This window comes from Drosophila hydei, unplaced genomic scaffold (genome assembly GCF_003285905.1).
Source record: "Drosophila hydei strain 15085-1641.00,03,60 unplaced genomic scaffold, DhydRS2 tig00000444-arrow-arrow-pilon, whole genome shotgun sequence".
Lineage (NCBI taxonomy): Eukaryota > Metazoa > Arthropoda > Insecta > Diptera > Drosophilidae > Drosophila > Drosophila hydei.
The window spans coordinates 17,839-43,957 of record NW_022045733.1 but is presented as its reverse complement, the minus strand read 5'-3'; the positions used below and the strand labels follow the sequence as shown (position 1 = coordinate 43,957).

General features: G+C 36.9%; 4 protein-coding genes and 1 long non-coding RNA gene across 8 annotated transcripts; 2 read left to right on the top strand and 3 right to left on the bottom strand.

The window, feature by feature from the left end:
- Positions 1-269: 269 nt before the first annotated feature.
- LOC111602832 (broad-complex core protein isoforms 1/2/3/4/5) lies at positions 270-7,474 on the top strand. Of its 4 annotated transcripts, none has more exons than XM_023320144.2 (2): positions 270-308; positions 5,188-7,474. In XM_023320144.2, the coding sequence occupies exon 2, from the start codon at positions 5,374-5,376 to the stop codon at positions 7,141-7,143; it is 1,770 nt and encodes a 589-aa protein (XP_023175912.1). In that variant the 5' UTR covers positions 270-308; positions 5,188-5,373; the 3' UTR covers positions 7,144-7,474. The 4 variants fall into 4 exon arrangements, with proteins under 4 accessions (XP_023175912.1, XP_023175911.1, XP_023175913.1 ...); XM_023320143.2 differs by lacking the exon at positions 270-308 and adding an exon at positions 401-789; XM_023320145.2 differs by lacking the exon at positions 270-308 and adding an exon at positions 2,557-2,621.
- Positions 7,475-17,150: 9,676 nt separating this feature from the next.
- Positions 17,151-21,116, bottom strand: LOC111602836 (ATP-dependent RNA helicase dbp2). The gene is made up of 2 exons (XM_023320149.2): positions 19,534-21,116; positions 17,151-19,180 (listed from the first exon to the last, which is right to left on the bottom strand). The coding sequence occupies exons 1-2, from the start codon at positions 21,028-21,030 to the stop codon at positions 17,831-17,833; spliced, it is 2,847 nt and encodes a 948-aa protein (XP_023175917.1). The 5' UTR covers positions 21,031-21,116; the 3' UTR covers positions 17,151-17,830.
- Positions 21,117-21,177: 61 nt separating this feature from the next.
- Positions 21,178-22,941, bottom strand: LOC111602840. Its single transcript, XR_002751643.2, has 2 exons — positions 22,630-22,941; positions 21,178-21,216 (listed from the first exon to the last, which is right to left on the bottom strand). It is a non-coding gene; the product is annotated as an uncharacterized LOC111602840 (long non-coding RNA).
- A 327-nt stretch (positions 22,942-23,268) lies between these two features.
- Positions 23,269-24,925, bottom strand: LOC111602838 (dehydrodolichyl diphosphate synthase complex subunit DHDDS). The gene is made up of 3 exons (XM_023320150.2): positions 24,826-24,925; positions 23,924-24,727; positions 23,269-23,558 (listed from the first exon to the last, which is right to left on the bottom strand). Exons 2-3 carry the CDS (start codon positions 24,590-24,592, stop codon positions 23,313-23,315), a joined length of 915 nt encoding a protein of 304 aa, XP_023175918.2. The 5' UTR covers positions 24,593-24,727; positions 24,826-24,925; the 3' UTR covers positions 23,269-23,312.
- Positions 24,926-25,031: 106 nt separating this feature from the next.
- LOC111602839 (40S ribosomal protein S14a-like) lies at positions 25,032-26,046 on the top strand. The gene is made up of 3 exons (XM_023320151.2): positions 25,032-25,125; positions 25,417-25,680; positions 25,741-26,046. Exons 2-3 carry the CDS (start codon positions 25,444-25,446, stop codon positions 25,957-25,959), a joined length of 456 nt encoding a protein of 151 aa, XP_023175919.1. The 5' UTR covers positions 25,032-25,125; positions 25,417-25,443; the 3' UTR covers positions 25,960-26,046.
- Positions 26,047-26,119: the final 73 nt, after the last annotated feature.

Here is a 26,119-nt window from a genome sequence, read left to right as displayed (position 1 = left end):
AAATGCACAGGATATGGGCATCGAATGAATAAATACAATAATAACTAACCGGATTATAATAACACATACCACCTTTTATGTGCAATGCTTTGTAATTTAACGTCGTTGTGATCTCTAATGAAGGGCTTAATATAATTATCCCTTTCTTAGATTATTTATCGTGGCTAACGTTAACAGAACTGCTCCACTAATCAACAGAATTGACTCCTCAGCAAACTTGGACTCTCGCTCCTTTTAAATAACACAAAATATCGTCCATCTTTAAACTCTCCAAGCCGAACAGTGAATGAAGTTGGCGGTGCGCAAAAGTAAATTATACTTAAATTTTCAATTTATAAACTCATTTTTAGAAGCAATTCCGCATAAAGGCAGTGCACGTGATGTGCATATAAACAGTTTATAGTTTTGGTTATATCCATGTTATTGTTAAAGCGAGCACTGGCAGCGATTTTCCACTGCATTCGTTCGATGTTTTAAAAAAAAAACACGCGCGTTGCGCGTCGTACGGAACATATTCAAAAGTTGTTTGCTCTGTGCATGTTTGCGTGCGTGTGTGTGTGTGTGCGTGTTCGTGTTCGTGTGTATGTTTGTATGTATGTGCTTGCTTTATTAAACATTAACATTGCGAAAAATCAATACACAAGTCCCTCAGTGCTTGTGTGCTGTGCACCGCGTGCGGCATTTGTGCAAAAATTGTGTTAAACAAAAAGGATATCCCAAGGATAACGCCAGCAAAAGGCGCTTGGCGGTAGGGGCCAAGCAACACGCGCCCAACGCATCCAAAACGAGGTAAAAACATTGTCAATACATATGCAAGCATGCATGCTTGCGTACGTGTGTGTGTGTGCATGTATGTACATCCTTGCAACTAAATATAAACAGTCGGCGATGTCGCTGCCACAAATAAATAAATGGCATCAAATAGAAACAAACATTCTCTGAATATAAATATGTATATGCATATGTATATGTACAATCTGCACATTGAAAGATCTGAGCGCGTTGGATTTGTGTTTATATTGTTATTTAATTGATGCCTTTGTCTCCATATGAATTGCCAACTTCATTTCAAGCAGCTAAATATGCATAATTTGCGCCTGACGCGACGCTCGGCCCGGCTTTATATTTATTTAATTTTTTTCCTTTTATTATTTTTTTGCTGCAGCAGCAACTCTTGTGATTTATTTTGCACACACACACAGCTAAATATGCAAAGCCTAAAAGAGAGAGAGAGCGGGAGAGACATTGCATGTGTATTTGTACTTCCTTTTGCTGCTTTGACTTTGTTGTTGCTGTTGCTGCTTTTGTTTGTTATTCCGGCATGTTGGCGCTCCTGTGAGCAAGAGAGACAGCAAAACATGCTGGCTCATTCTTTTTGATTTGCCTGCATTTTGCTCTCCTGCTGAGTTTTTGCATTCACGTTTCTGATTGGGATGTATGTGAGTTCTGTCTTTCTAGCGGCCAAACAGCAGAAAGCAACTATTAGTGGTATTCCTGCAAGTGCATGCAGCATGTGCCTATATATGTATGTAATTTTGCGGTATATTATATCTCTATTTAAGAACCATCAGTTTTAATAGAATTTACTTTATAAAGTTGTTAGCTAAACAAAAGTATTATATTACGAAACCTAACACTAAACATGAATGTTTATACAATACATACATATAACGCTCACATTGTGCGGCGAAACTCGTTAAATACCTTCAAATTTTGTATTTCTGTTTGATTTCGTTAATTTTGAAATCAACGTCTCGCAACAACAGTTAAAAGCTGACTGCTATGACAGCGGTCCGGTAACAATATATCGATAACATGTATATTCAAATAGCGGCAACTCCATTTAGGAACTCTCTTTTTGCTTGTTGGTCCCATATTGTAGCTGCTTATTTATTTATTTTCTTTAAATTTTTTTGTTGATACATTGCTGCATTAAAGCATATTTTTGTATTCATGTTCATGTGAATGTTTAGATTCATGTGGATTAGGCTTTTAAATCGTGCTTAGGGACTGTTATCGCAGTTAAAATAATGTAAAATCAAATTAACATGATATATATACAGAATGCAAATGCTAGCAAGCGAGCGAATTGAATTATTTAAATATGTATGTATGTATGCAATAAATTTGTAACAAGTTTTCCACCCCTAATTATTAAAATGTGCTGCAACTGCATTTTACAAATTCGTCCATTACTCGAATTTGCTATTCTTGTTTTTCTGTCAACTTTTTCGTTTTGTTGTTGTTGGTTCTTACGTCTTAAATGCTATTTTTGTGTTACAGTCTCCCTTGTTGTCGTTTCTGGAGTAGCATACATAGACACACATATACACATTCATATATATATGCATACATATGTATGTATGTTTTTTATTGTTTCCTTTTTCTCAAAAATATGCTGTTTTTTGTTTTTGCCAATTTTGCTTTAGTCTTGTACCGGAGAGCAAGCACGCCGGGACTAGGGGTTACTGTTCGTGCTCTCCGACCTCTCGCTCTCTCGAAAGAACAAGGAGTTTGTTTTTGATCTTTGTTTTTTGTTTTGCCTGCGCACTATTTTTGCGCTATGCAGAAATTGACAGTAAAAAATCATAGTTTAAAGTGTCAAAATTCACAACAGTTATGTATGTAAAAAAAATAATATTCTGTTAAATTGATATGTACTATAATAGATTAAATATTTATTACACATAACCGTTGCTCCAATATCCATTTGGTTGTGTTTCATCTCTTTCGTACTCTTTCAATAACAAATCGTTGAGTCTGACGCTTGCGGTTTTGGCTTCTCTTTTGATTAAACATACATATGTATGTATTCGAATCCCTTTTTGTCGTTTTTTTTTTTTTGGCATTATCTGGCAAATATATATATATATATATAGTTATGTATAGGTAGAGTGAGAACCAAACAGGTACAATAACATTGGCACACATTTATGCGCTTTGCATTTTTAGACAACTTCAAGGGAATAACGGACTAAAACGTATCTAAAAATTCTAATCTATATTTACAGCATTTACAATTGTATGCACATTATTTCAAACTATTGTTAAATATATATTTTTATTAGTATAAAATAGTTTAATGTTATACACCATTAAATCCTGTAAATATGAACAAATTCAAATTAAACAGTGCAATTTAAGTATGATTGATGTAAATATTTTGAAATTGTTTACATTTAAATGATAGCTCACACCACTGTACTGCCTTATACAACTTCCTTCGCTCAATTCCACGTTACTGCGCCGACTCGCTCTTTCAATTTCTCTCATTCTGTCTCCGCGTTTGTGTTTTTGCATTTGTGTGTGGATGCCATGCTCCCTTGTTTTTTGTTGTTCCTGCTTTGCTCGCTGCTTCCTTTCTGCCTTTGTATAATTCGAAAATGCTAAAGTAAAGTGCTCAAAATTGCTCTGCTCTGCACCAGCAGCACCACAAGCAGAAGCAGCATATTTTTGTGTCTCTGCCTCTCCTCTAACCACAAAGGCAAGCAGCAAGCAGCTGCCTGTGTGCTTTCCTGGCTCGCTCCATCGTCTCCATCGTTTTCGTTGCCTTCGCCTTCGTCGTCGTCGTCGCGTCGTCGGTTGTTGTTATGCTTGATTTTTATTACTTTACTTTTTCAGTATAATTCTTTGTCTTTTGGCGTTTGTTTAATGCAAAAAGAAAGAAAAAAATGAAAAGACCAAGACAAGAACCAGCAGACACGCACACACATACACACATGAACGCAGGCACACACACAAACGCAATAACTGAAGATACCAAAAAGGAAGAAGCACAAACTACATTAAGCACAGACACAGGAGTCTGTACAAAATAAAATTTTTGCGCAACGCGCTGTGTCACATTGCAAAAAGGGCGAAGAAGTCGCCATTTAACAACAAAAACTATTAAATTCTCACTTAAACAAACGAAAGCGAAAATTATAAATTATAAATTATTAAATTGTGTGCAGGCAGTGTAAAAAAAAAAACAAAAAAAAAAGAAGAAAAAACTAAACCTAACAAAAAAATCAATTTCAATTTAACTTCATTTCAATTGTACATTTTTTACAATTTTTATTTATATGCTTTGATATTGGAGCTAAACGCTCTTTTTTTTTTTTATTTAATTTTAATTTTCGTTTGGCGCTCGCATGTGGAGGCTTATTGGGAGGAATCATAACAACAACAACAACTTAACTTTGGGTAATAATAGTATAAACAAGAAAATGTACAAAAACATAATCAATGAAAAAGTTGCCTTCGTCCTTGCTTAGGACGTTACAGAGTGTGAATCAAGTGAATGCATTCTAAAGTCATATGCAGCCATTGTAGTTATATATATATATATAAAACAAAACATATGTAAAATATATATTAAGTGAATAGTTGTTTGAGTGTCTCAACTTTACTGTTATATACTTGGCGAATATTTGAATTATATGAAAGTGAGTGAGAATGTGATTGTTATCGAATATGCGAATGAATATTGTGAACGAAACGAATGAATCTTGACAGATAAGTTTGAATGGCATTTGAACACGTATAAAAGTATTTAATTTGTGTATATATTTAGTACGAATGCAAGTGAATACTTTGAATGAAGTGAATACTTTTTAATTTTATTCGATCTACGCATCATGCGTTATCTTATGTACAAAATATAATATATTTTGTGGAACAGATGCATTAAATTTGTTGAATTCATAAGAATATTCGATATAAATGCAAATGAATACTTTGAATAAATTTAATAAATAAAAGAAATGCCATCAACTATTTATTGAAGTTATATAAAAACTGGAATATATTTGAATGAATAAGTATATATTCAACAAATTTCAATGAATATTCAATATAAATGCAAGTGAATACCTCGAATGAATGACATGAATTACATTTAATATAAGAGTTTCAATATGAATATCAAATGCGTGTGATTACTGTGAATGGAAGAATCCGTGGATATAATCATTCAGTTATTTATTTGTCTTCAATGATCTCAATATTAAATACCTTGAATAAACCATATACAATTTCTTAGTTTTTGTTGTTTAGTAACTTCCTCATTTAGTTTAAATAATACAGTATTCATTGAATAACTTGTGAGATTTTCCAATGTTGTATAATATTTAGCAAAAGATTAACTATAAATTGTTTATATTTTTCGATTTATCTTAGTTTTCTCTTTTATACATTTTCTTGTAGATAATCAAGCACGCATCGAGCTTCCCTTAGAGCTTCCATTTTCGCTGGAGTTGGTCAGCGATTGTAAATTGAAGGCGTGTTGGGCGCAACAACAACAACAACAACAACAACAACAATTAGACCACCACCACCAACAACGAGTACAAGAACAAAAGCCACAGCAATAACAAGAAGAGCAGCAGCACAATGTCCGCCGCCACACAGGAGTTTTGCGTGCGCTGGAACAGCCATTTGGGCAGCATTGGCGCCGCCTTCCCACAGCTCTTGGCCGGACAGAGATTCGTAGATGTGACGCTGGCCTGTGAGGGCCATCAGGTGCACTGCCATCGTCTGGTGCTGGCCGCTTGCTCCACATACTTTGAGGCCATACTTGCCGAGAATCCGTGCAAGCATCCGGTCATCATACTGCCCAGCGAGATCAAGCTGTGGGAGATTCAGGCCCTGGTCGACTTCATGTACAAGGGCGAGGTGAATGTGACGCAGGCTGGCCTGGGCCAACTGTTGCGCTGTGCCGAGCAATTGCGTATACGCGGCCTGTACGGCTCCGAGGCGGCCATCAACTACAAGCAGCTGCAACAGATGCGTCAGGATGCGGCATCGCAAGATTCGGCAGCTTCGGTCAAACAGGAGCAACAGCAACAACACCAGCAGCAGCAGCAACACCAACAACAGCAACAGCACTTGGACAGCACTGAGACGGATGATACGGCCACCAACTCAACGACATCGACAACAACAACAAGCACAACGGCGCTGTCTGCTAAGCAACAGCAGCAGCAGCAGCAGCAACAATTGCTACTGCAACAGCAGCAACAACTGCAGCAGAAGGAGCATCGTCAGCGCCAGCAGACGAACGGCAACAATGCGTTGCAATTGCAGCTGCTGCAACAGCAGCAGCAACAACAGCAGCAACAACAACAGCAGCAGCAGCAGCAACAACTAAATGCTGGCTCTTCAGCGGCTGCATCGAATAATTCGAATGCACCGACCGAAGATGATTCAGCGGATGATGCGAGCAACAATTGGAATGTCTATAGCGAGCACTACGAAGACTTTGCCGCGGCTGGCAACAATAAACTGAATGTACAGCTGCTGCAGCAGCAACAGCAACAGCAGCAGCAACAGCAGCATCAGCAGCATTTACAAATGCAACACCATTTGGACTCGACCATCGAGGACGATCACAACTATGTGGCTGCGCATGATGAGGATAACGATAGCAGCGGTTTTGCCGGCAATGTGGGCAGCACCAGCGGCATGGCCAGCAATGTGGCTGGGCTGTCGCTCAGCATGGACGCCGATTTGGATACGTCGGCCAATACATCGGGCTCGTCGCTGATGCACAGCTCCATCGATGGCTATACATCGTATAAGCGAGTGAGACGCTCGGAGGCTTCGTTAGCGCAGGCCGCCAAATGCGTGTCCAAGGGCGAAACCTTTCAGACCGTGAGCAACATGTTCAACATACCCGTATCCACCATACGCTTCTATATGGCCCGCAAGGGCATATTGCCGAAGCGTAAGCGTGGCCGTGGCGCCTCACATGCCGGCAGCACCATCACAACAACAACGAGCTCGGGCAACTCAGCTGCTGCAGCAGCGGCGGCAGCAGCTGCAGCTGCCACCATGGCGGCGGCAACGACATTGGGCAGCCTGTCGACAGCCGGTGCGCATCATTTGCCCCACCATTTGCCACTGGATGCCATACAGTTGAAGCGGCTGACAAATGCTAGCGGTGGCATCGCCACCAGCCCCTCAACAACAGCGACAACGGCAACGGCGGCAACAGCAACAGCAGCGGCGGCTGCAATGGCAGCGGCAGCAGCAGCTGCCACGTCAGCACCGACCACGCCCCGACTGGAGGTGGCAACGGCGGCCGGTGTACCCTTTCACCTGCTCAGCGATGCGGCGGCCTTCAAGCTGAGCGAACAGCAGCAGCAGGCGCATATAATCTAACCATGAGGTTGGCTTCGCTTGCATTTACTCCATATGTGAAACGTGAGAGTGAGCCGAGCTCTGTTGGACAATCGAAAGCTATTGCGGAATAGGCCCGAGATGCAACTACTCATTGGCTAAGATAACACACACACAAACACACACACATGCATACACACCTGCATACAACTACACACACACACACACACACTCATGCGTAGTCGCTTTAAAAGCAATTCTCCCCCTCTCAATACAACTGTTCCTCAAATAACAAAAAAAAAAAAGAAGAAGAAATGCTGACATTCAACAATGAGCTGCTACAGTTGAGACACAGATCTATCTATATACATATATAGATATATATAATAATGAACGTATATATTAGTTGTAAATATACATATATATACAATATATATATGTATATAGGTATATATACATATTTTTTTAATCTAATGTTTTGCCTTTAGTCAGCTACATATTGAACTATGAATATATATATATATATATATATATATAAATATATATGTATCTGTATATGTACTATACAAAACATACGTACACAGATGACGTATGTTTTGTATGTTTGGCAAAACTCCTCTAACCCGCCCCTAATTGTATGTATCGCTTATAAGACTTAGGATTAGTTTTACATTGTAATATAGTATCATGACATTGTTTTTTTTTTCATGCCGGCGATATACTCCACACAACAGAACAACTAACCCAATCCAATCCAATCCAACCCAAGTCAACCAACAACAACAACAACAGCAACAGCAAAACATTTTGTCCAATACAAAAGGAAAACACATAACATTTTGTGCAGTTAACAGACAGTACAATAATAAATAATAAATAATAATAATTATAACTATAGAAGAAGAAAAGGAGCCAGTTGCCTGCGTATATAGATATAAAACATTTCATATATTGGGCACAAATAGAATGGTGTTTTTTGTTTTGTTGTTATTACAATAGTCATAAATTTAAAAGAGAAATGTAAAAAGTCAACAACAAACACAGAAATGCATCTAACAGCAGCAACAACAAGAACAACAACAACAATCACTAGCGCTTAAGACAGCACTTTAGCTGTACAAATAAAGAGAGAGACAACACGAACAAAACACATTATACTTAGTAAGTGAAGCAACAACCTCTATATATATATATATATATATATATATATATACATATGTGTATATATATAGCAGACATATACTCGATATTGTTTTAAATGCCATTTCATTAGACTTATTTAGCATGTTTCGCGATCTGCTTTGTAATCCATAAGTTGCATCTAAAGACTTGAGAGTTAATTATTATGATTACTATTCTTAGCTGCTGGAACGACGCGTTTGGGCCAAGCGGCAACAATTTCGCCCAAAACTTCGTTTGGCAAGTGCATTTAAGCTGTGTAAAGACTTGCAAAAGACTTTTTTCTACATCTATTTAAGTTGCTTTAATATCCAAAACTTAAGACTTTTTTTTACACACACACAAAAGACGTTTATGTTCGGTATATATATATACATATATATGTACCTCTTTTGGGCAGCATTATTTCATTATATACAATTTATACAACTCAAGCTCTGTCTCAATTTCAATGTTTGCCATATTCGTAATTTTAAATGTATTTAATTAACTTTTTTTATATATATATTTTAAAGAAAATGCAATTTCAAGACTTATTTTTTGGCCATAAAAATTTATTGTTTTAGCATATATATATCTATATATAGAGAGAGAAATTTTGGTTTAAAAACTTAACTGCAGTTTCGAATTCGAATTTAATATCGAATTTTGCTATGATCTCTGAAAAGTCGTATGTTTGGAAATGAGTAAACTAAAGCGATGCATATATATACATATATATATATAAATATATGTGTATATATATAATATTATTTTGCAAAATGAAAAATAAAACAAATACCTCGTATACATTGAGCAGAAATAAATAAAAGTAAGCCAGAGCAAGTGCACAGCATTAACAAAAACAGAAAAAAAAACAATAAACAAAAGCGAACAACGCTTATTTTACACATGAAAACAAAAACAGCTTAAAAATAAAACGAATGTTGTTACAATAGTCAAAGGAAACAGGATAAACAAAACGAAAATCAATAAAAATTATAAAAAAAAGAAGCAAAGCCCATAGCAAGCAAATACATATATGTATATAAATATATATATATATCTATTTTTTTTTTAAATCAATTGTAAAATATGCAAAAAGAAATATTAAAAGTTGTGCTGCGGCTTGCTATGAAAGAACTGTATCTATTTTTATTAAAAAACAAAAACAAAAGCAAATGAAACAAAACAAAACAAGAAAAAAACCTATTTTGTTTTGGTCTGCGTTGAAATCTACTAAAAAAAATAGAAAATAAATAAAAATATAAAAAAGTTGCGGGACTTTAGCGCCCAAACATATTCAAATCAAATGCAAGTATTATGTATCAAACACAAAAAAAAAAAAAAAAACAAAAAAATTGCAAACAAAAAACGAAAGAAAATATATATATATTAAGTACATATATATAGAATGTATAACTAAAAAAGAGATAATTATTAAACAGGATAAGCGAGCGCGATTTATGTTTAAATGCGAAACAAAGAAAAAATAAAACAAAAAATAAAAAACAGTTAAATTTATGTATAAATTATAAAATGCGAACGGTAAAAACAGCTGCAGAGACGCAGATGGTATTTTAAATAAAAATTGCAAAAATGATCTGATGAAATTACTGGGTTTAATAGATTATATTCAAAGGCCAGAAATAGTAGTGCTACACCTCACAAAACTCAAACCTAAACCAAATAGAAAGTTACTATTTGGAGCATTCTTTTGTGTACCAAAAAAAAAAACATCTAACTTTATAAAAAAAATATGTTAATCTTAATATTCATTTCGAATAGTTTTTTTAAATATTGAGCTTATCACTAAAATGAGTCGTCCGATATTTGGTGTTCAGTTACACTACTATTTTTTTGAACATATCTATAGACGCTTAAAAGTTAATATATTCTGGCTAATTGTTGCTTTGCCAAGTTTAAAGTATGCAACTGATCGATAACTGCCAATCGATTACACATAAAGAAAAGCTTTAATAGACTGCATACGTCTTAAGATCAATATTAGCTTATTAGCATATGCACAACTTATGAATACCCCATCCACAAACATGTTGCAGATAGAAAGTCGTGATCTTTGCTGTTCTATGGGACAGTTAACGTCAAATTTATTTATTGGTGCTGCACGATGCCCTCTCTAGCTGGATAAACTTTGCGCTTTGTAGTGGCAGATTTTCATCCTTTGCAATAGTCAAATACGAGGTATTCGATTGGCGTGTTCCTGTTGCTCTGCTAAGTTTGGATGCTTTTTGTCTCAACATGTTTGGGCGTTTTCAAATTTTGTCGATTATCAAAAACTGCTTAGTAAAGATGCAGCACTTGAGCCACCAGAACCAAGCAGCAGGCGAACAAGTCGGGCAAAATAATCTTTGAAGTGATTCGATGAAGGGGATTACTCTTCGGAAAAGACCTCGTATCGTTCGAAATTACTTACCTCACATACAATTGCCGCAAATAGACGAAAAGAAAACGGATAGAGAAGTTGTTTAAAAGTGTTTGTTTTATTACATAGATATCATTCGCTTTGTAAACATACCTCGTACATAGATAGTTATGAGTTGTATGCGTTCATGTAGTTAGGTTAGCCCAAAAAATTGTTTAGAATTTTACGAATATGTTGTTCAGACCATCTCTATAATTAGGGCTAATGGGTGCGAGAGCTTTTGTGTTTGGAGGCAGGGCTGGGCATGGGGGCGTGGCCTTGTCAAGGAAGTGGTAGTGCGCGTGTGTGTGTTGCTTAATATATATAAGATAAATTGGTTACAATATATTTATTTTTTATTTTTGTTTGCTTTATTTTCTTGTTGCATGTGTCGAACTCGGATTTCGAACTTCAATTAATTATTACACATGCACGACCATATGCATTAAGTGTTGAATTCATAAGTTGTATATATGTATGTTTGTATGCATATATGTATATATATTTGAATATATAAATTCATGTATATATATATATATATATATATATATATATATATATATATATATATATATATATATGTATAATTATTATTATAATTTTTGAATGTGTGTGCATTGTTTGTTGGGTTTACTTAAGCTCTAAACATTTCATTTAAATAAGTAATATTATGTTTTTTTTTTAAATGTTTTCAAATTCTTTTTTTTTTATTTTTGTTTTTATTTTTTAACTTTGTTTTGTCCACTGCGTACATTGGTTTCCAGCGTGTTTTATGCACTCGATTAAATTTCTCTTAAAATCATACATAATGTATGTATGTATGTACCTATGCATGCATGCTTGTATGCATGTATGCGTGTTTGCTTGTATGTATGTATGCATCTGTATTTGTATGTCTAAATGCACGCTCGTTCGAAATGGCTAAGAATCTGCATTTGCTTACACAAATTGTATTTGTTTTGTTTTTGTGTTTTGTTTACATGTTTTTTCTTTGCTAACACAACAAATATTTATTTATGTTAATAAAAAAAAAATGTGAAGAAAATTTTCTCATATGGTTATCCCCAGTCAAATGAACCAAATAGCTTATACATGTCATTAGAAGTGTTGTGGGTTATGGTGTGTGTATGTGTGTGTGTGCGAGTTTTTAAAAACTAGTTTGTATAAATTGTTGGCTTGCTTTTTAATATTATAATATTTAGTTAGTTCATATTTCGAAGTTTTCATTGTTGAACGTTCTTGTATCTTTTTCGTTTTCTTTTGTTTTTGTTGTTGGCGAAATACAATCATGACAATAATAATTAATTCTTGTATATCGATTATCGTCAAGTGTCATCGTCAAATGTCATTGCCGATATAAGTATGTGTGTGTCTGTTTGTATGCGTGCACACACATGCATACATATGTACTTATGTTATATTGTTACGAGCAATGCTAACATTTAACGTATGTATCTACGTATTTCTACACATTCCTTTTTGTTATTATTTTGTAACTGTATCACAATGGGGTTTCACTTTTCTTTCTTTCCTGTCGCGTTCTCAACTTCTTTCATACTTGCAATTTTTTTTCTTTTTTTTTGTTTTTTTTTTACATTTTTCATTTATTTTCCTATTCCTTTTCATATTTAGTTCATACCATTTTAGCTATAACGAGGCCAAAATTTCAAAATTTCAAAATTTTTTCTTATCACTTACAATGCTGCTTTAGATTTTGTTTTTTGTTGTTTTTTTTGCCAATTTTTTGTTGCTGAATTAGTTAAAAATTTGTTTTTGCTCCGTCTAACTTTGGCCAGCTTAACAGTAGATTGTTTGTGTATGTGTGAATGTGTATGTGTTTGTGTTTCTATGTGTGTGTGTGCATTTTTGGCAATTGTGCGCTGTCAAACTGTTTGTTTTTGTTTTTGCTTTTGGGGCCAGCTTTGTTTAAATGCATTTTTCCACTTACTTCATAACCAGCGGCTGGCTTTTGATAAATGTATGTATGTTTGTAGTATGTATTGTATTGCATGTAGTTATAGGTCTCTATATGTACCCATGTATGTATGGTATGTACATATATACATACATATAAAGGCATATATATAAATATATAAATATATAAGTATATATATAAACAAAATGAATGATTTAAACATAAGATATTCATACGACGCTTGAAGCAAAGTAAACAACACACAAAAAATTATCCTGGTTATCAAAATACATAGTTATATAATAACGGCATACTTTTCTTTTGTTTGTTTCATCTTATTTTGGCTGCTTGTTGCGTTTTTGTATTTTTCTTTTTTTGTTTTGTTTTGCTTTGCTTTGCTTTTTATGTCTTGCTAAACAAAAACACGAAAACGAATCGTTAGCGATACGTTGCGTTGAGTTACGTTGCAATTATGTGACGTTACGTTACGTGGCGTTGCGTAATTTTTCTTTACTTTTTGGTTTTTTCAAAAGTTGCATTTTTCATACTTTCAAAAATATATGTTCTATATATCATTTTTGTATATGTACATATATATATATATATTTGTAAAAATATATACACATATATATATAAATATATATAGATAAGAGAGAGATAGAGAGACCGAGACAGACACAGTAATTGAAATGGTTTAAGAGACAGAGAAAAATTGTGTACGTGTGTGTGTATGAGTGTATGAGTGTATAAGTGTAAGAGAGAAAGAGAGAGAGAGAGAGAGAGTTACTGAGTGCGAGTTGCAGTTAAATTTTACAATTTTTTTCAATTTTTTTTTTGTTATTTTCTTCGTTGCATCTTTTCATTCAGTTTGTTACGCTTAAATTTTATCAGTTTCAACTTTTTCTCTTTTTTTGTTTGTTTTGTTTTCTTTGTTTCGTTTAACTCTGTATGGGTATGCGTGTGTGTGTACGTGTATGTATGCGTGTGTGTTCACAACAACTTATAGGTAATACAATACAAATATCGCGCTTTGAAGGTTTTATTTCTTAAAAAAAAGAATGTGTGCCTCATGTCATCCATAATACATATTAATAGCCATAAAGTATTGGCATTGGCTTAGCCATCAGACATTGTCTACATATACATACATATATATATACAGTATACTTATATATACACACATATATATAAATAGATAAATACACATATACATATATATCATTTATATATACATATACATATATATATATATACATGACAATAATACAAATACATAACATATATATTCAGCCGTTGTCGGGCTTGGGCTGTTACTTCATTTGTTTTAATCTTCTTCTTCATCTTCGTCGAACTTCAGTTTGTTTTTTTTTTGTTTTGTTTTAAATTGGTTATTAATTAGTATGTTTTATAAGTCTATCACATCATCACAATTAGGTTGCATTTAAAAAAAATGCCCAAACAGGGGGCGATGGGTAGCGGGCTGCCATATGATCGAAGGTGCTGGCTACCCACCTGCAACGCACCTGCAATACCTGGGCGATTTTTTTCATTTTGTTTTTGTTTTTCACTTAGTAACATTGTGTATACATATACATATAAAAAATAATATAGTATTTAGTTTTCAGCTTCTAAGACAAACAAAAAAATTCCTTTTCTAAGCGTATGAGAGATTAACAAAAAATGGGGAAAAAAAAACAAAACAAAATAATAATAATTATAATAAACAATGTCTTCCACTTATGGTATTCGATTATACATGTATATATATAAACTGTTTTCTATATATATATATATATATATATATATATATATATATATATATATATATATATATATATATATATATATATATATATATATATATATATATATATATATGAATATATAAATATTTGTATGTATTTTCGCTTCTTTTAAATGTAATTTTTGTTACAAGGAGATCCATGTGGTGTGATATATACTTTTCTGTTGTCCCTATCGTTTAGTTGCTAAAGAAATGTATATATAAATCAAAATATATATATATATATATATATATATATATATATATTCTTGTGTATATATATATAAAAAGAAATTTTGCTGTTACAACATATGCTACTCTGTCTGTCTGTGTGTTTGTTTGTTTGTTTCTATTCACTTGTGTCCTGTCTCTTCTTCCTTTTGCTTTCACTATTTTCTTTGTACTGCTTTTTCAGTTTGAAGAATTAACTTTGAAAATGTTCTTTAAATACTAAAACCTTGTAAATTTTCTAGTTCTTTTGTTTCTGTTCTCTGATCTCTGTTGTCTGTTTGGCAGAAGGCAAAGCAACAACAACTGGGCAACAACTTGGACCAAGTTAGCTAGCTAATTAACTGGGACTAATTCATGTCTCTAAAAGGTTGATAAACAAGACTAATTATGTTAAATCAAGGTTACAAATCCTGGCTACTCATCATTAACAAAACAAAAAAACATTACAAAAAAATAAATAAATATAAAGCAAATAATTTGATATATGTATATATATGTAATTATGCATTCCTGTTCTGTATTGTTACTATTATTATTATTATCATTGTTATTATCATTATCGTTATTATTGTTGTTTCTCGTGAATGGCTTTTGGGTTGTGTTTTGTATTTGAATCAACTCGCTTGTTGCTTCTTGCTTTTCTTATATATGGATGAATGTGGCGTATTTTCTTTTTCTTATTTCTGTTGTCAATTTTCTTATTGCTTTCCAATAAATTAGGCTTTAAACGATTTCAATTTTTCCAGTATTTGCATAGAACTTTTGAAAAAAACATTGTATCTCGACGATTTCGTTTATCTATATAGTTTAACACACAGAATTCAAAGTTCAGTGCAGATAGTATTCATTTAGAATGAACAAAAAACAAAAATAATAAAGAACATAAATAAATAAATAAAAAAAAAGTTAAATTATCAATTAAATTTGTATATGTAATAAATTCAAATCGCGTTTTCGCCTTTCGGATATCTAACTTCAAGTTACGCATACCAAGCACAAATATATGCAGGATTATATATATATATATATATAAATATATATACATATGTATGAATGTAAAAATTGAACAAAAAAACGCATATATATGAATATATATATACATATAGATATTACTTGAAATTACTCGAATTAAAGTGTTTTCTTTTCTTCTTTCCAATACATATTTCATTGTTTGTTTCGATTCGTTTTACATACTTCTATCAAAGCAGCGCTGTTTTTTCTCTTTGTTTGATATTTTTTTATTTTTATTTTACGAATTTCTAAAAAATTTTACTCAATTTTGCAGTTTGATTTTTAGCAATTTTACTTTGTCGAAAAAACGTTAAGCTGCATTTTTTCACTTTGATGTTCGCGTGTATGTGTGTGTGTGTGTGTGTGTGTGTATATATGCGTGTGTGAGTTTATTTAATTAGAATTTTTCATATTTTCAGCTTCATTGAGTATTATTCGCTTAGTTCGTTATTATGGAAATATTTTGTTTTTCTTCTTTTTTATAACTCTTGTTTTATATATGTATATATATTATATAAGCAAACCGTTAATTTCATACCAACCGAGTTAAGGAAAAGGTTTTAAAAATTTTCTTTTCTCAATTTTTTCTTTCATTTTCATACAATTTTTTTTTTTTGGTCATTATTGTGTGTGTCTGTGTGTGCATGACGTTCTTTACTATTTTTTTTGTGGATTTTCGTTCTTTTTTAAACAAATTAGTGAACTATTTTGTTGCTGTTGTGGTTATTCTTGTTGCTGTATACGCTTTATGTGTATAGCACCTTAGAAATTATGATTTGACAATATGCATAACAAACGTTGTAAAAATTGAAAAATGAAAAACAAAAAAAAAAAATATTTAAGATATATATGCATGTATGAATGCGTGTGCATTACGTATGTCTATGTGTGTGTTTGTGAGTGTGGGTGTCTAAGTTAACAAAAACATTTTTGTAACAAAAAATGAAATCACTCAACTTTTGAACATTCGAAGAACATGGAATTTGTTGCTCTCGCAGCAGAATGCTTAATAACTAGTTCACTAGATTAGTTAGTTCTAGTTAATTAGTTGTAGTTGTTGTTGTGGTTGTGGTTGTTGTCTGTTGCTATTCTTTTATATTGAGCGTTGCTTTAATGTTTGTTGTTGGTTAAGCAGCAAGGCGGCTATAGCGATGATGCTGTTGATCTTGATGACTGCGACTGTTCATGACATTGTCAACGGGGGGAAGAGAGAAAGAGCACATGAGTCTAACATTAAGTTAAGCTAGGCTTTTACTTACCCATACTATTGTTGTTGTTCATAATGTTGTGTTGTTGCAGCTGCCGCCATCTGAATAACAAACAAACAGTCTCTGTGTATGTTTGTGTGTGTGTGCAGTTGTAAAATAAAAATAATAAATATGAATGGAAAGGAAAATCCATGTGTGTCTGTGTGTGTTTATATATATATCAATATATAATTGCATATATTCATATATATACATATATATATTTATGTATATATATATATATATATATTTATATATATGCATAAATACGAAAATAGTATGTAAAAAGGAGTAACTTGTGCTTCTGCAAATTATTTGTTATTTGTTATTTGTTGTTTTCTATTCCGGTTTCTTTTGTTTTTCTTTTTGTGTTGCTTTCAAACTCGTAAATTGTTGCCATTTGTGTCCGCATTGTTGTTGTTCTTGTCGTTGCTGTTGTTGGTTATTATTAAAGTTGCTTGCCTGTCCATGGCAACGTACTGCTGCCGTTGCCTTTGCCGGCGCTGTTAATTAACAGCGCTTCAGCTTTTAACAGTGGTGTCGGTAACATTGAATCGATTGAATCGTACAAGTTGACAGTTATGTACGCATATACATCATTTTTGGAGCAGACACAAGCAAATAGACATATCCTCTAGATTACATATGTATGCTCTTTAAATAATTCATGTGACTTATATATATATATATTATATATATACGCATTTAGAATATGTATACGTGTATGATTCGAACGACCCGGTGTCTCGAGCCATTCTCTCTAGTCAATTTTCGATTATGACTGTTTATTAAATTGCGTGTGTGGGTGTTAGTGTATTCAGTGTGTGTGTCTGTGTAATTATTGTTATTTAATCTTCTTCTTTATCTGCTGGTAGTTGCTGCTTGCTTGGTTGCATCTCTTGTATTTGGGTATTGCAGTATTTGGACTTGGAAAAAGACAGGATTTATAACCAGCCATCTTAATGTTGGCCAGCCTGCTCGATGGCAGCGCCCGGTCCAGGCCCAGCCACGGCTGGGGCAAACTGATGATGCTGTGTCGTATAGTAGGTGGGCGGCATATTGAACTGGCTGGCATATGGATTGGTGCCAGGTGCTGCGGTTGTCGTCAGCACGCCCGCCGCGTCATACATATAGGCGCCCGGTGCGGCGGCCACCTGTGCACGTCCAGCACCGCCGGCAACAGCAGCCGCAGCGGCAGCCGCTACAGCTGCTATTGGTGGCGAATTGGCTGGCGTATAATGCACCATGGGTGTGGTAACACCAGCTGGTGCATACTCCTTGAATGTCTTGTCATCGCTGCCAGGATGTTGCTTTGGCTTTTGCTGCTGCTGTTGGCCCTGCTGTTGCTGCTGGTAGTGTGGCTGCTGTTGCTGTTGTTGTTGCTGGTAGTCACGTTTCGGGAACTGCTGAAAACGTGGCATGCCAGTGCCAGTGGCCGCCGCATTTGGCGGCACAAATTGTCCACGACCACGATAATTGGGCTGCATAAATGCGCCGCCCTGCTGGCCCAAGTGCGGCTGGCCGGCATTCACATGCGCACCACCAGCTCCGCCAGCAGCGCCTCCAGCTCCATTGTGTCCCATGATGGCGCGCGGTCCGCCATTGTTGAAAGGTGCACGCGGGCGATATGTGGCGCTGCCATTGCGATTGGCGCCATCGAGACCCGGTTGCTGATTAATGGCAGTGCCCACGCCGCCTCGATTCCAATTTCCAACGTTACCACCGGCGCCATTGGGCTGATAGCTGTTGCCGCCAGCGGCATATTGCGGCTGATAGCCAGTGCGATTGGTATAGCCATTGTTGGAGCCGCCGCCGTTGCCCGCCTGATAGTTGAGCGGATTGCTTCGCTGCTGATAGACACTGGTCGTGTTGCCACCACCGCCATTGCCGTTGCTGTTCCAGCGCTTGTTGCCGCGATAGTTGGCCGAATTGGGCATGGCGCGTGCCAAATCGAGCAGCTCCTGCGATGGCGTCTGTCCAGCCTCCTCCAACACCGAGATCAACTCTCGTGCCTGCTTTGCATTGTCCGGTGTAAAGAATGTGTACGCCGTGCCCAGCTGCTGGCAGCGTCCCGTGCGTCCAATACGATGCACATAATTTTCCGACGAATTGGGATAATCGTAGTTGATAACAAACTGCAAATCTTCAACATCCAGGCCACGCGATGCCACATCCGTGGCGATTAATATATTCGACTTGCCATTACGGAAATCCTTCAAAACCGAATCGCGTTCGCTCTGTGACTTATCGCCGTGTATCGATGTGGCTATATAGCCCTCATTGCGAATTATCTGCAATATGTCCTCCACCTGCAAATTGACAATAGCTTAGAATGCTGACTAAACATGAAAATGAATGATATCTATAATATATATATATATATGCTTACACTTTATCTAAATCAGTGCGACTTACGCGTTGCATTAGTCAGAGTCAGTTTCAGTGACCAAAAAATTAAAATAAAAAATAGGCACTTTGGTTTGATGAATCTAAATGCTAAGGTAAACTGAAACCCTTATATACGAAACTCCAAATAACTATATACAACTGTGAAACACATTGATGTATATAGCATTAGCAGTTCACGGTCGATTGAAGCCAAAATGAACTACGCTGAACGACTCCTCGTTGTTCCTACCACAAATTTGATTTCTTTACTCACCTTGATTTTAGTTTCAACAAATATGATAATTTTATTGGCTGCATTATTGGATGACGGTGTGATTTCCTTTAGCAATCTAACCATGAGCTGCGGCTTCTCGTTCTCATTGCAGATTTCGACAATCTGACGAATGTTGTGATTGGCTGACAGATTCATTGAACCGATATTGATTTGGATATAATCATTGAGGAAATCTCCGGCCAATGCCTGCACCTCCTTTGGCCAAGTGGCTGACCACATCACAACCTGACGATCTGGACGTATTTGCTCAATAATCTTGCGTATTTGGGGCTCGAAACCCATGTCGAGCATACGATCGGCCTCATCCAGGACAAGATACGTGCAACGCTGCAAGTTGGTATTGCGATTCTCAAGGAAATCAATTAGGCGTCCGGGCGTGGCGATAATGACCTCAACGCCACGCTCCAAGTCGCGCGCCTGCGGCACTTTCGACGAGCCACCGAAAATGCACGTGTGACGTATTTCAGGCTTGCATAAATGCCCATAGTCCCGCACAACCGACTGAATTTGCTGTGCCAGCTCGCGTGTGGGCGCCAACACCAATGCAATGGGTCCCTCGCCTCGCATTATCGGCGGCTGATTGGCAATGTGCACAATGGCTGGCAGCATGTACGCTAGCGTTTTGCCGGATCCGGTTTGGGCAATGCCAACCAAATCGCGTCCACTTAAGGCAATGGGCCAGCCCTGTGACTGGATGGCCGTTGGCTTGGTAAAGCCCTGACGTTTCATTTCATCGATAATGTGCGGCGGGAGTGAGCTCTCCTCGAAATTAGCCACCGGATGGGGTAGCTCATTGCCCGACACGGTGATCTCCAGTTCATGGCGCATCTCAGCTACCGCCTGCTCGCTGCGATTCAGCGTATTCGGATGCATAATGTAGAAGTTCTTTTGAAATGGCTGCAAATTCTCCCACTGCGGCTTCTCCAAATTGCGGCCCGGATTTTTGGCCTTCTCGCGCTGCAATTCAGCGCGCTCCTCCTTTGACAGCATGCCCAGTGCAGCTGCATTGTAATTGGCGCTGCCGCCTCCATGATAGCCGCCATTTCCTAAACCGTTGTGGGGCTTCTGGTAGCGCTGCGTGTAGCTCGTATTTTTGGTGCGCGGTCCGCCTTGAAAGGCGATGCCATTGGCGCTAGCGAATGCGCCGTTCTGCATGGCGTTGCCGCCGCCGGCGCCGCTGGTGCGATACGGATTGCCACCGGCGCTCATGCTAATGCCATTTTGGATGCCATAGGTCATCACGCCGTATGGCTGGCCGAAGTGCATGCCACCTGCAGCGGCGCCACCGCCGGCGCCATTCAAAGCGGCAGCATTGCCTGCTGCTGTGGCAAAGTTATTGCGCGGATAGTAGGGACGATCGTGGCGCGGTCCATTGCCGCCGCCAGCAGCTGCGCCGCCGCCTCCGTTGCCATAATAGCCGCCCGTGTGCTGCTGCTGAACGCCGCCAGCATTCGGTGCATATGCGCCTGCGTACATTGTAGTTACTCCAAACACTTCGTCTGTGTGTGTGGGTGTGTGCGTGAGTGTTATTTGTGGTATCGTGTAAGTGTATGCGTGTCTGTGTCCGTGTATGTGTGTGTTGTGTGGATGTGTGTAAGTGTGAATGGCTGTTTATTTTGTTTGTTTTATAGGCTTTCCTTTGTCCGCTTCTTTAAAGTCCGCCTATTTGTGACAAAAGATAAAGCAAATATTAAATTACAATCAATATTAATGCAAATTCATCTTCCATTTTCAATGGGTTCACGGCATACAAATATCCCTGCTCCTAAAATGACAGCAAAAGTCAAATAACAGTGCTCTTTTAAATAACATTTGTTGTAATGGTCAACCGCCAGGCAAATACGCGTGCATGTGTGTGAGCTGCACTATACACATACATACATGCATTTGCATGTTTATTCGATTTGAAACTTGCTAAAAATAATAGTAATAAGAATTGCCGCAAATAAAACTTAAATGTTATTACGCCTACATTTTGAATTGATGGAAATGTGTAATTACACTTACGTTAAATATATAATTATTACTAATTAATTACCCTTTGCTATAACTGCCGAATTGTTGTGACGTTCAGATTTTATTAATCTGATTTAGTATTATTGCTCTATGACAAATATTAAAAGGTAAGAGCTTAACACCGCTCGCACTTTGTTAGGGATAAGAAATGATATTTTTTTAAAGCAAAAGTTTGTCCTGTCAACTTCAATCAAAAGTACTGAGTGAGTTATTTGACAGACGGATGCGTGTACATATTGACTGTTAATGTTGACAAATTACATAGATGTATGTTAGAATATGTAGGCTACATGGACACGCCGCTTTGGAAGTTAACATGCTATGTGCATCGCTGAAAGCTTTGATTGTAATTTGTGAGTAAGAAAAACAAATGATTGCAGCCTCGATGCCTTTAACATTAAATTAACATGTGACATGGCTACCGCACACACACACACTCTTATGAACACATATTCACACACATGTGTATAACAAACAAGAGAATCTCAACAGTATGAAGAGAATTGAATTAACTTTTTTTTTAGTTAGAATTAGATCAAATCATGTGCTCACCGGCACACAAACCGCGTGTATCCTTTGGAAACAGCATACATACATATGTGCTTATTTACGCACACATCCGTACGCATGAACGCATGCATGTATGTACATGTATACGTAAAAATATACCTTTGAACGCGGAATTGCACTTAAGTGTTGATTAGTTTAGTTGTTTGTGTCTGCAATTGAGACACACAGTGACGAGAGAACATTCGTTGCTGTTGCTTAATTCCATAAACTGCATGTAAAATGTACCATAACGGCGAGCCCCCTGCTGCCCCCTCTCTTCCGATGACTTATGCGGCAAAACGCTCGCGCAAATAAAAAAAATCAATACAGCATCGCTAGCGGCCGACCAAAAGGGAAGAAAAAATATGAACAGAAAGAGAGCAACACGCAGAACGGCATAAGCACACACACACACGCACATACACACACATATATACACACAGACACAAAGTATACATATATGTATATACACACATATATATAGACACAAATCGTAGCACATTTACTTACCCTTTATTTTCGTGTTAGTTGTTGACTTTAAATAATTTGGAGCTACTTTGGAACGTTGAACAAAATATTTGTCGTTTAATAGTCGTACTTGGTGCCGTCGCGTGTAAATCTTTTATGCGGATTTCGAGAAATTTGTTTTTTTTTTTTGTCGATTTTTTCGTCGTCACGCCTAGTGTAAGAAAACTAGAGCTAGAGCTTGAAATTAATTGCTTTTAACACTGAAAACTAACTTTAAAGCTAACTAAAAGTGTACTTTGTTTTACACTATTTTATGAAAAACTAATGCCTATTACTTTTCTTGTGTATTTGTATATATATTTTTACAACAAAAAAAGTTTTGCAAGATGGTAATTTCAGCAATTACCACCAATGTGAGAAGAGAGTTGCAAGCGCATTGTATTATCGTATTTGTACACGATAGTAATCGATTTTGCGATATCTATTGCATTCTCTGTTAATTGTGAATACTCGTTGTTGCCCTGGTAGCCGCAATATAGCAGAGTAAGCGCTACTCTCAGTGATGAGTCACCGTGATAAATAACTGACTGATATTCGAAAGACATCAATTCTATCTTATTAATACTTATTAAGGCCTTAAAGTAAAACCGCTAATATAAATTAATTCAAGTTTTATTTATTTACCTATCACAACATTTAATCTACATTTAACAATCTGCCCGACTTTAATTGGAAGCCAAAGCTATTAACAATTTCCTGCGATTGGCATCTAGTCTATGCAAAAACTTCTGTACGCGCAGGCTATAGAAGTCACTGGACTTAGCCAGTTGGGCGCTATGAAGGCGTTCTCCACGTTTATACCGCTCCATCCGATATCTATTGCACTGATAGGCCACAATGCTGGCTAAAAAGTTCCAAATCGTTATCTGCGGCCACAGCACATCCGTAAAGTACAGCACAGATGAGCTCAACTGAAAGAGATGGAATAGGAATCCATATCACTTAACCATACAACATATACCAAATGGCAAATTTAGAACAAACTTTTTTCTTCAGCACAAAAAAGGCAACTAAGCTGCTGGGACCTCTAAGCTATAAGCCTAGTGTGATAAGAGAGCGTTTGTCGCTTTCTCTTATTCGGGATTCATAACAAAACTTTGTTGTTGTTTACTGTCCCTTAAATTGTGAATTGGAAATTTTCCCTTTTGAGCGAGAAGGGAATGCATGTTGCTGCATGTTGGTATAAGATTCCCATTTTCAACAAGTTCTTTTGGGTCGGGTAGGAGAGGGATTTTTTATGTTGAATAAGTTTATGTTGTAGATTCGGTTTTCTTACCTGCCACATCATAAAGTCGCTCAGACGTGTCTCGCCGGAGGTGCGGAACACCATGTCCGGTGGCGGGGAGTGACGTGTGTAGAGGCACTCCTCAAGCAGTCTTTCACTGATATCGGTTGGATGCAACGGTTCATCATCAGACTGATCGTCGCCCTTTAGCACAGCCTCCACTGCCTGTGTCATTTCGTCGCGGGAAGTGTAGGCGAAGGCGACATTTAAGAACAATTTGTCGTTGCGCTCGGTGCGCAGCATGGCCGTTGCAATAAGGCGCTGCAGATCAGTGGGCAGCAAGAGAATGTTGCCGATAACTCGAATGCGTATGCCATGCTCATCCAGGCGATTGGTCTCCTCCAGCAGCTTGGCAAACTTTTCTCTGGCCAGATTGAAAAGGCCCTCGACCTCTTCGTTGGAGCGTTTGAAGTTCTCGATACTGAAGGCAAACGTGGTCACCTCTTTGATGCCCATGTCCACACACCAACGAAGGACATCGGCCAGTTTGGAGAAGCCACGCGAATGGCCCTCGATCTTATCAATTTGCTTGGAGCGGGCGAATCGACGATTCCCGTCCATAACGAATGCTATGTGGTTGGGTATCCTGCCGGTAAGTTGCAGAGTTTGCAATGCCAGCTTTTGTAGACATGTATATTGGTAATCTGAAATCCACGACATCGTTCCTAGCCCGTTCCAAATTTATCTTGTGACAGTCCAAATAAGTTCTTATCGAATGCACCAGTTGCAGTCAGATATAATCGAATATACAAGATTTTGTTGCGATAGATTTAATATCGTTTGCTCATGTATCGCCTTAAATTGTAAATATATTTAGTTATTAAATTGCTGTTAAAAACTAATGTCGCTAATAAAATCACGATTTTTATGATCTATTAAATAATTTTACATACCCTTATTTAACTGTATACACCTGCAAATGATATCTATGGTTTGACGCCGAATTTAAATAATTTTTATGATGTACCGCTTAAAATATTTATTATTTTTATACAAAAAAATAAATATTATAGTTGACAAAATTCCGTGTCGCGCTTTATAATAACATATCGATATATGGTGCAATTTTAGAATATTTTTTTGCAACCGTGGGTAGATTTTGACAGCTCACACGCCTATTGTGAATAGAGTGGCAACTCCCCGGTGACAGCTGCTACATAGCCTTCTTTTTTAATATCCGGTTCACGCAATTGGTTCGTGTTGTGACATTCTCTCAACTTTTAAATACAAAAAAACACTTTTTAAGCCGTAACTTCTAAACAAAAACATGAATCGCACATCAAATATTAAGTGCAATATACTTACCGCAGATTTGCGGCAACATTTCCTGTTTTTGTTTCGATGTGTTCGGGCTGCAATGGCAGCTTTTTGTTTTGTTTTTTTTTTTTTTTTGTGGGCCTGTGTAAAGCTGCCATGTGCATGGCATATGAAGATTGTGAAAATACAACTTGTTGAACTATTGTGTCAATGCTTCTTTCCAACAGTTGCTGATCGCCCTTAATTGCTACAGAATGGCTCCCAGGAAGGCTAAAGTTCAGAAAGAGGAAGTGCAAGTCTCGCTTGGTCCACAAGTGCGCGATGGCGAGAACGTTTTCGGCGTTGCTCACATTTACGCCAGCTTCAACGATACTTTCGTGCATGTTACCGACTTGTCCGGTCGCGAAACTATTGCACGTGTCACTGGTGGCATGAAGGTCAAGGCTGATCGTGATGAGGCTTCCCCTTACGCCGCCATGTTGGCTGCTCAGGTTCGCATTGTTATCGATATATGTCTACAGAATTTGGAATAACCCATTTGTTTCCTTCAGGATGTGGCTGAGAGGTGCAAGGTGCTTGGCATTACTGCCCTGCACATCAAGTTGCGCGCTACAGGCGGCAACAAGACCAAGACACCCGGACCCGGTGCTCAATCCGCACTGCGTGCTTTGGCCCGTTCATCCATGAAAATCGGACGCATTGAGGATGTTACACCTATTCCATCCGATTCCACACGCAGGAAGGGCGGTCGTCGTGGTCGCCGTCTGTAAATTTCGCAGCATACAATGCAAAAAATATGCATATTATGTTCATGTATTTGTATGTTTCTAATTGATGAATACATTGTAATAAAAATTTAAAACCGATATAAATAATTCCCGGCATAAGCTTAAACTTATTACGTCTGGCGCATGGTACGGAGGCAAGTCT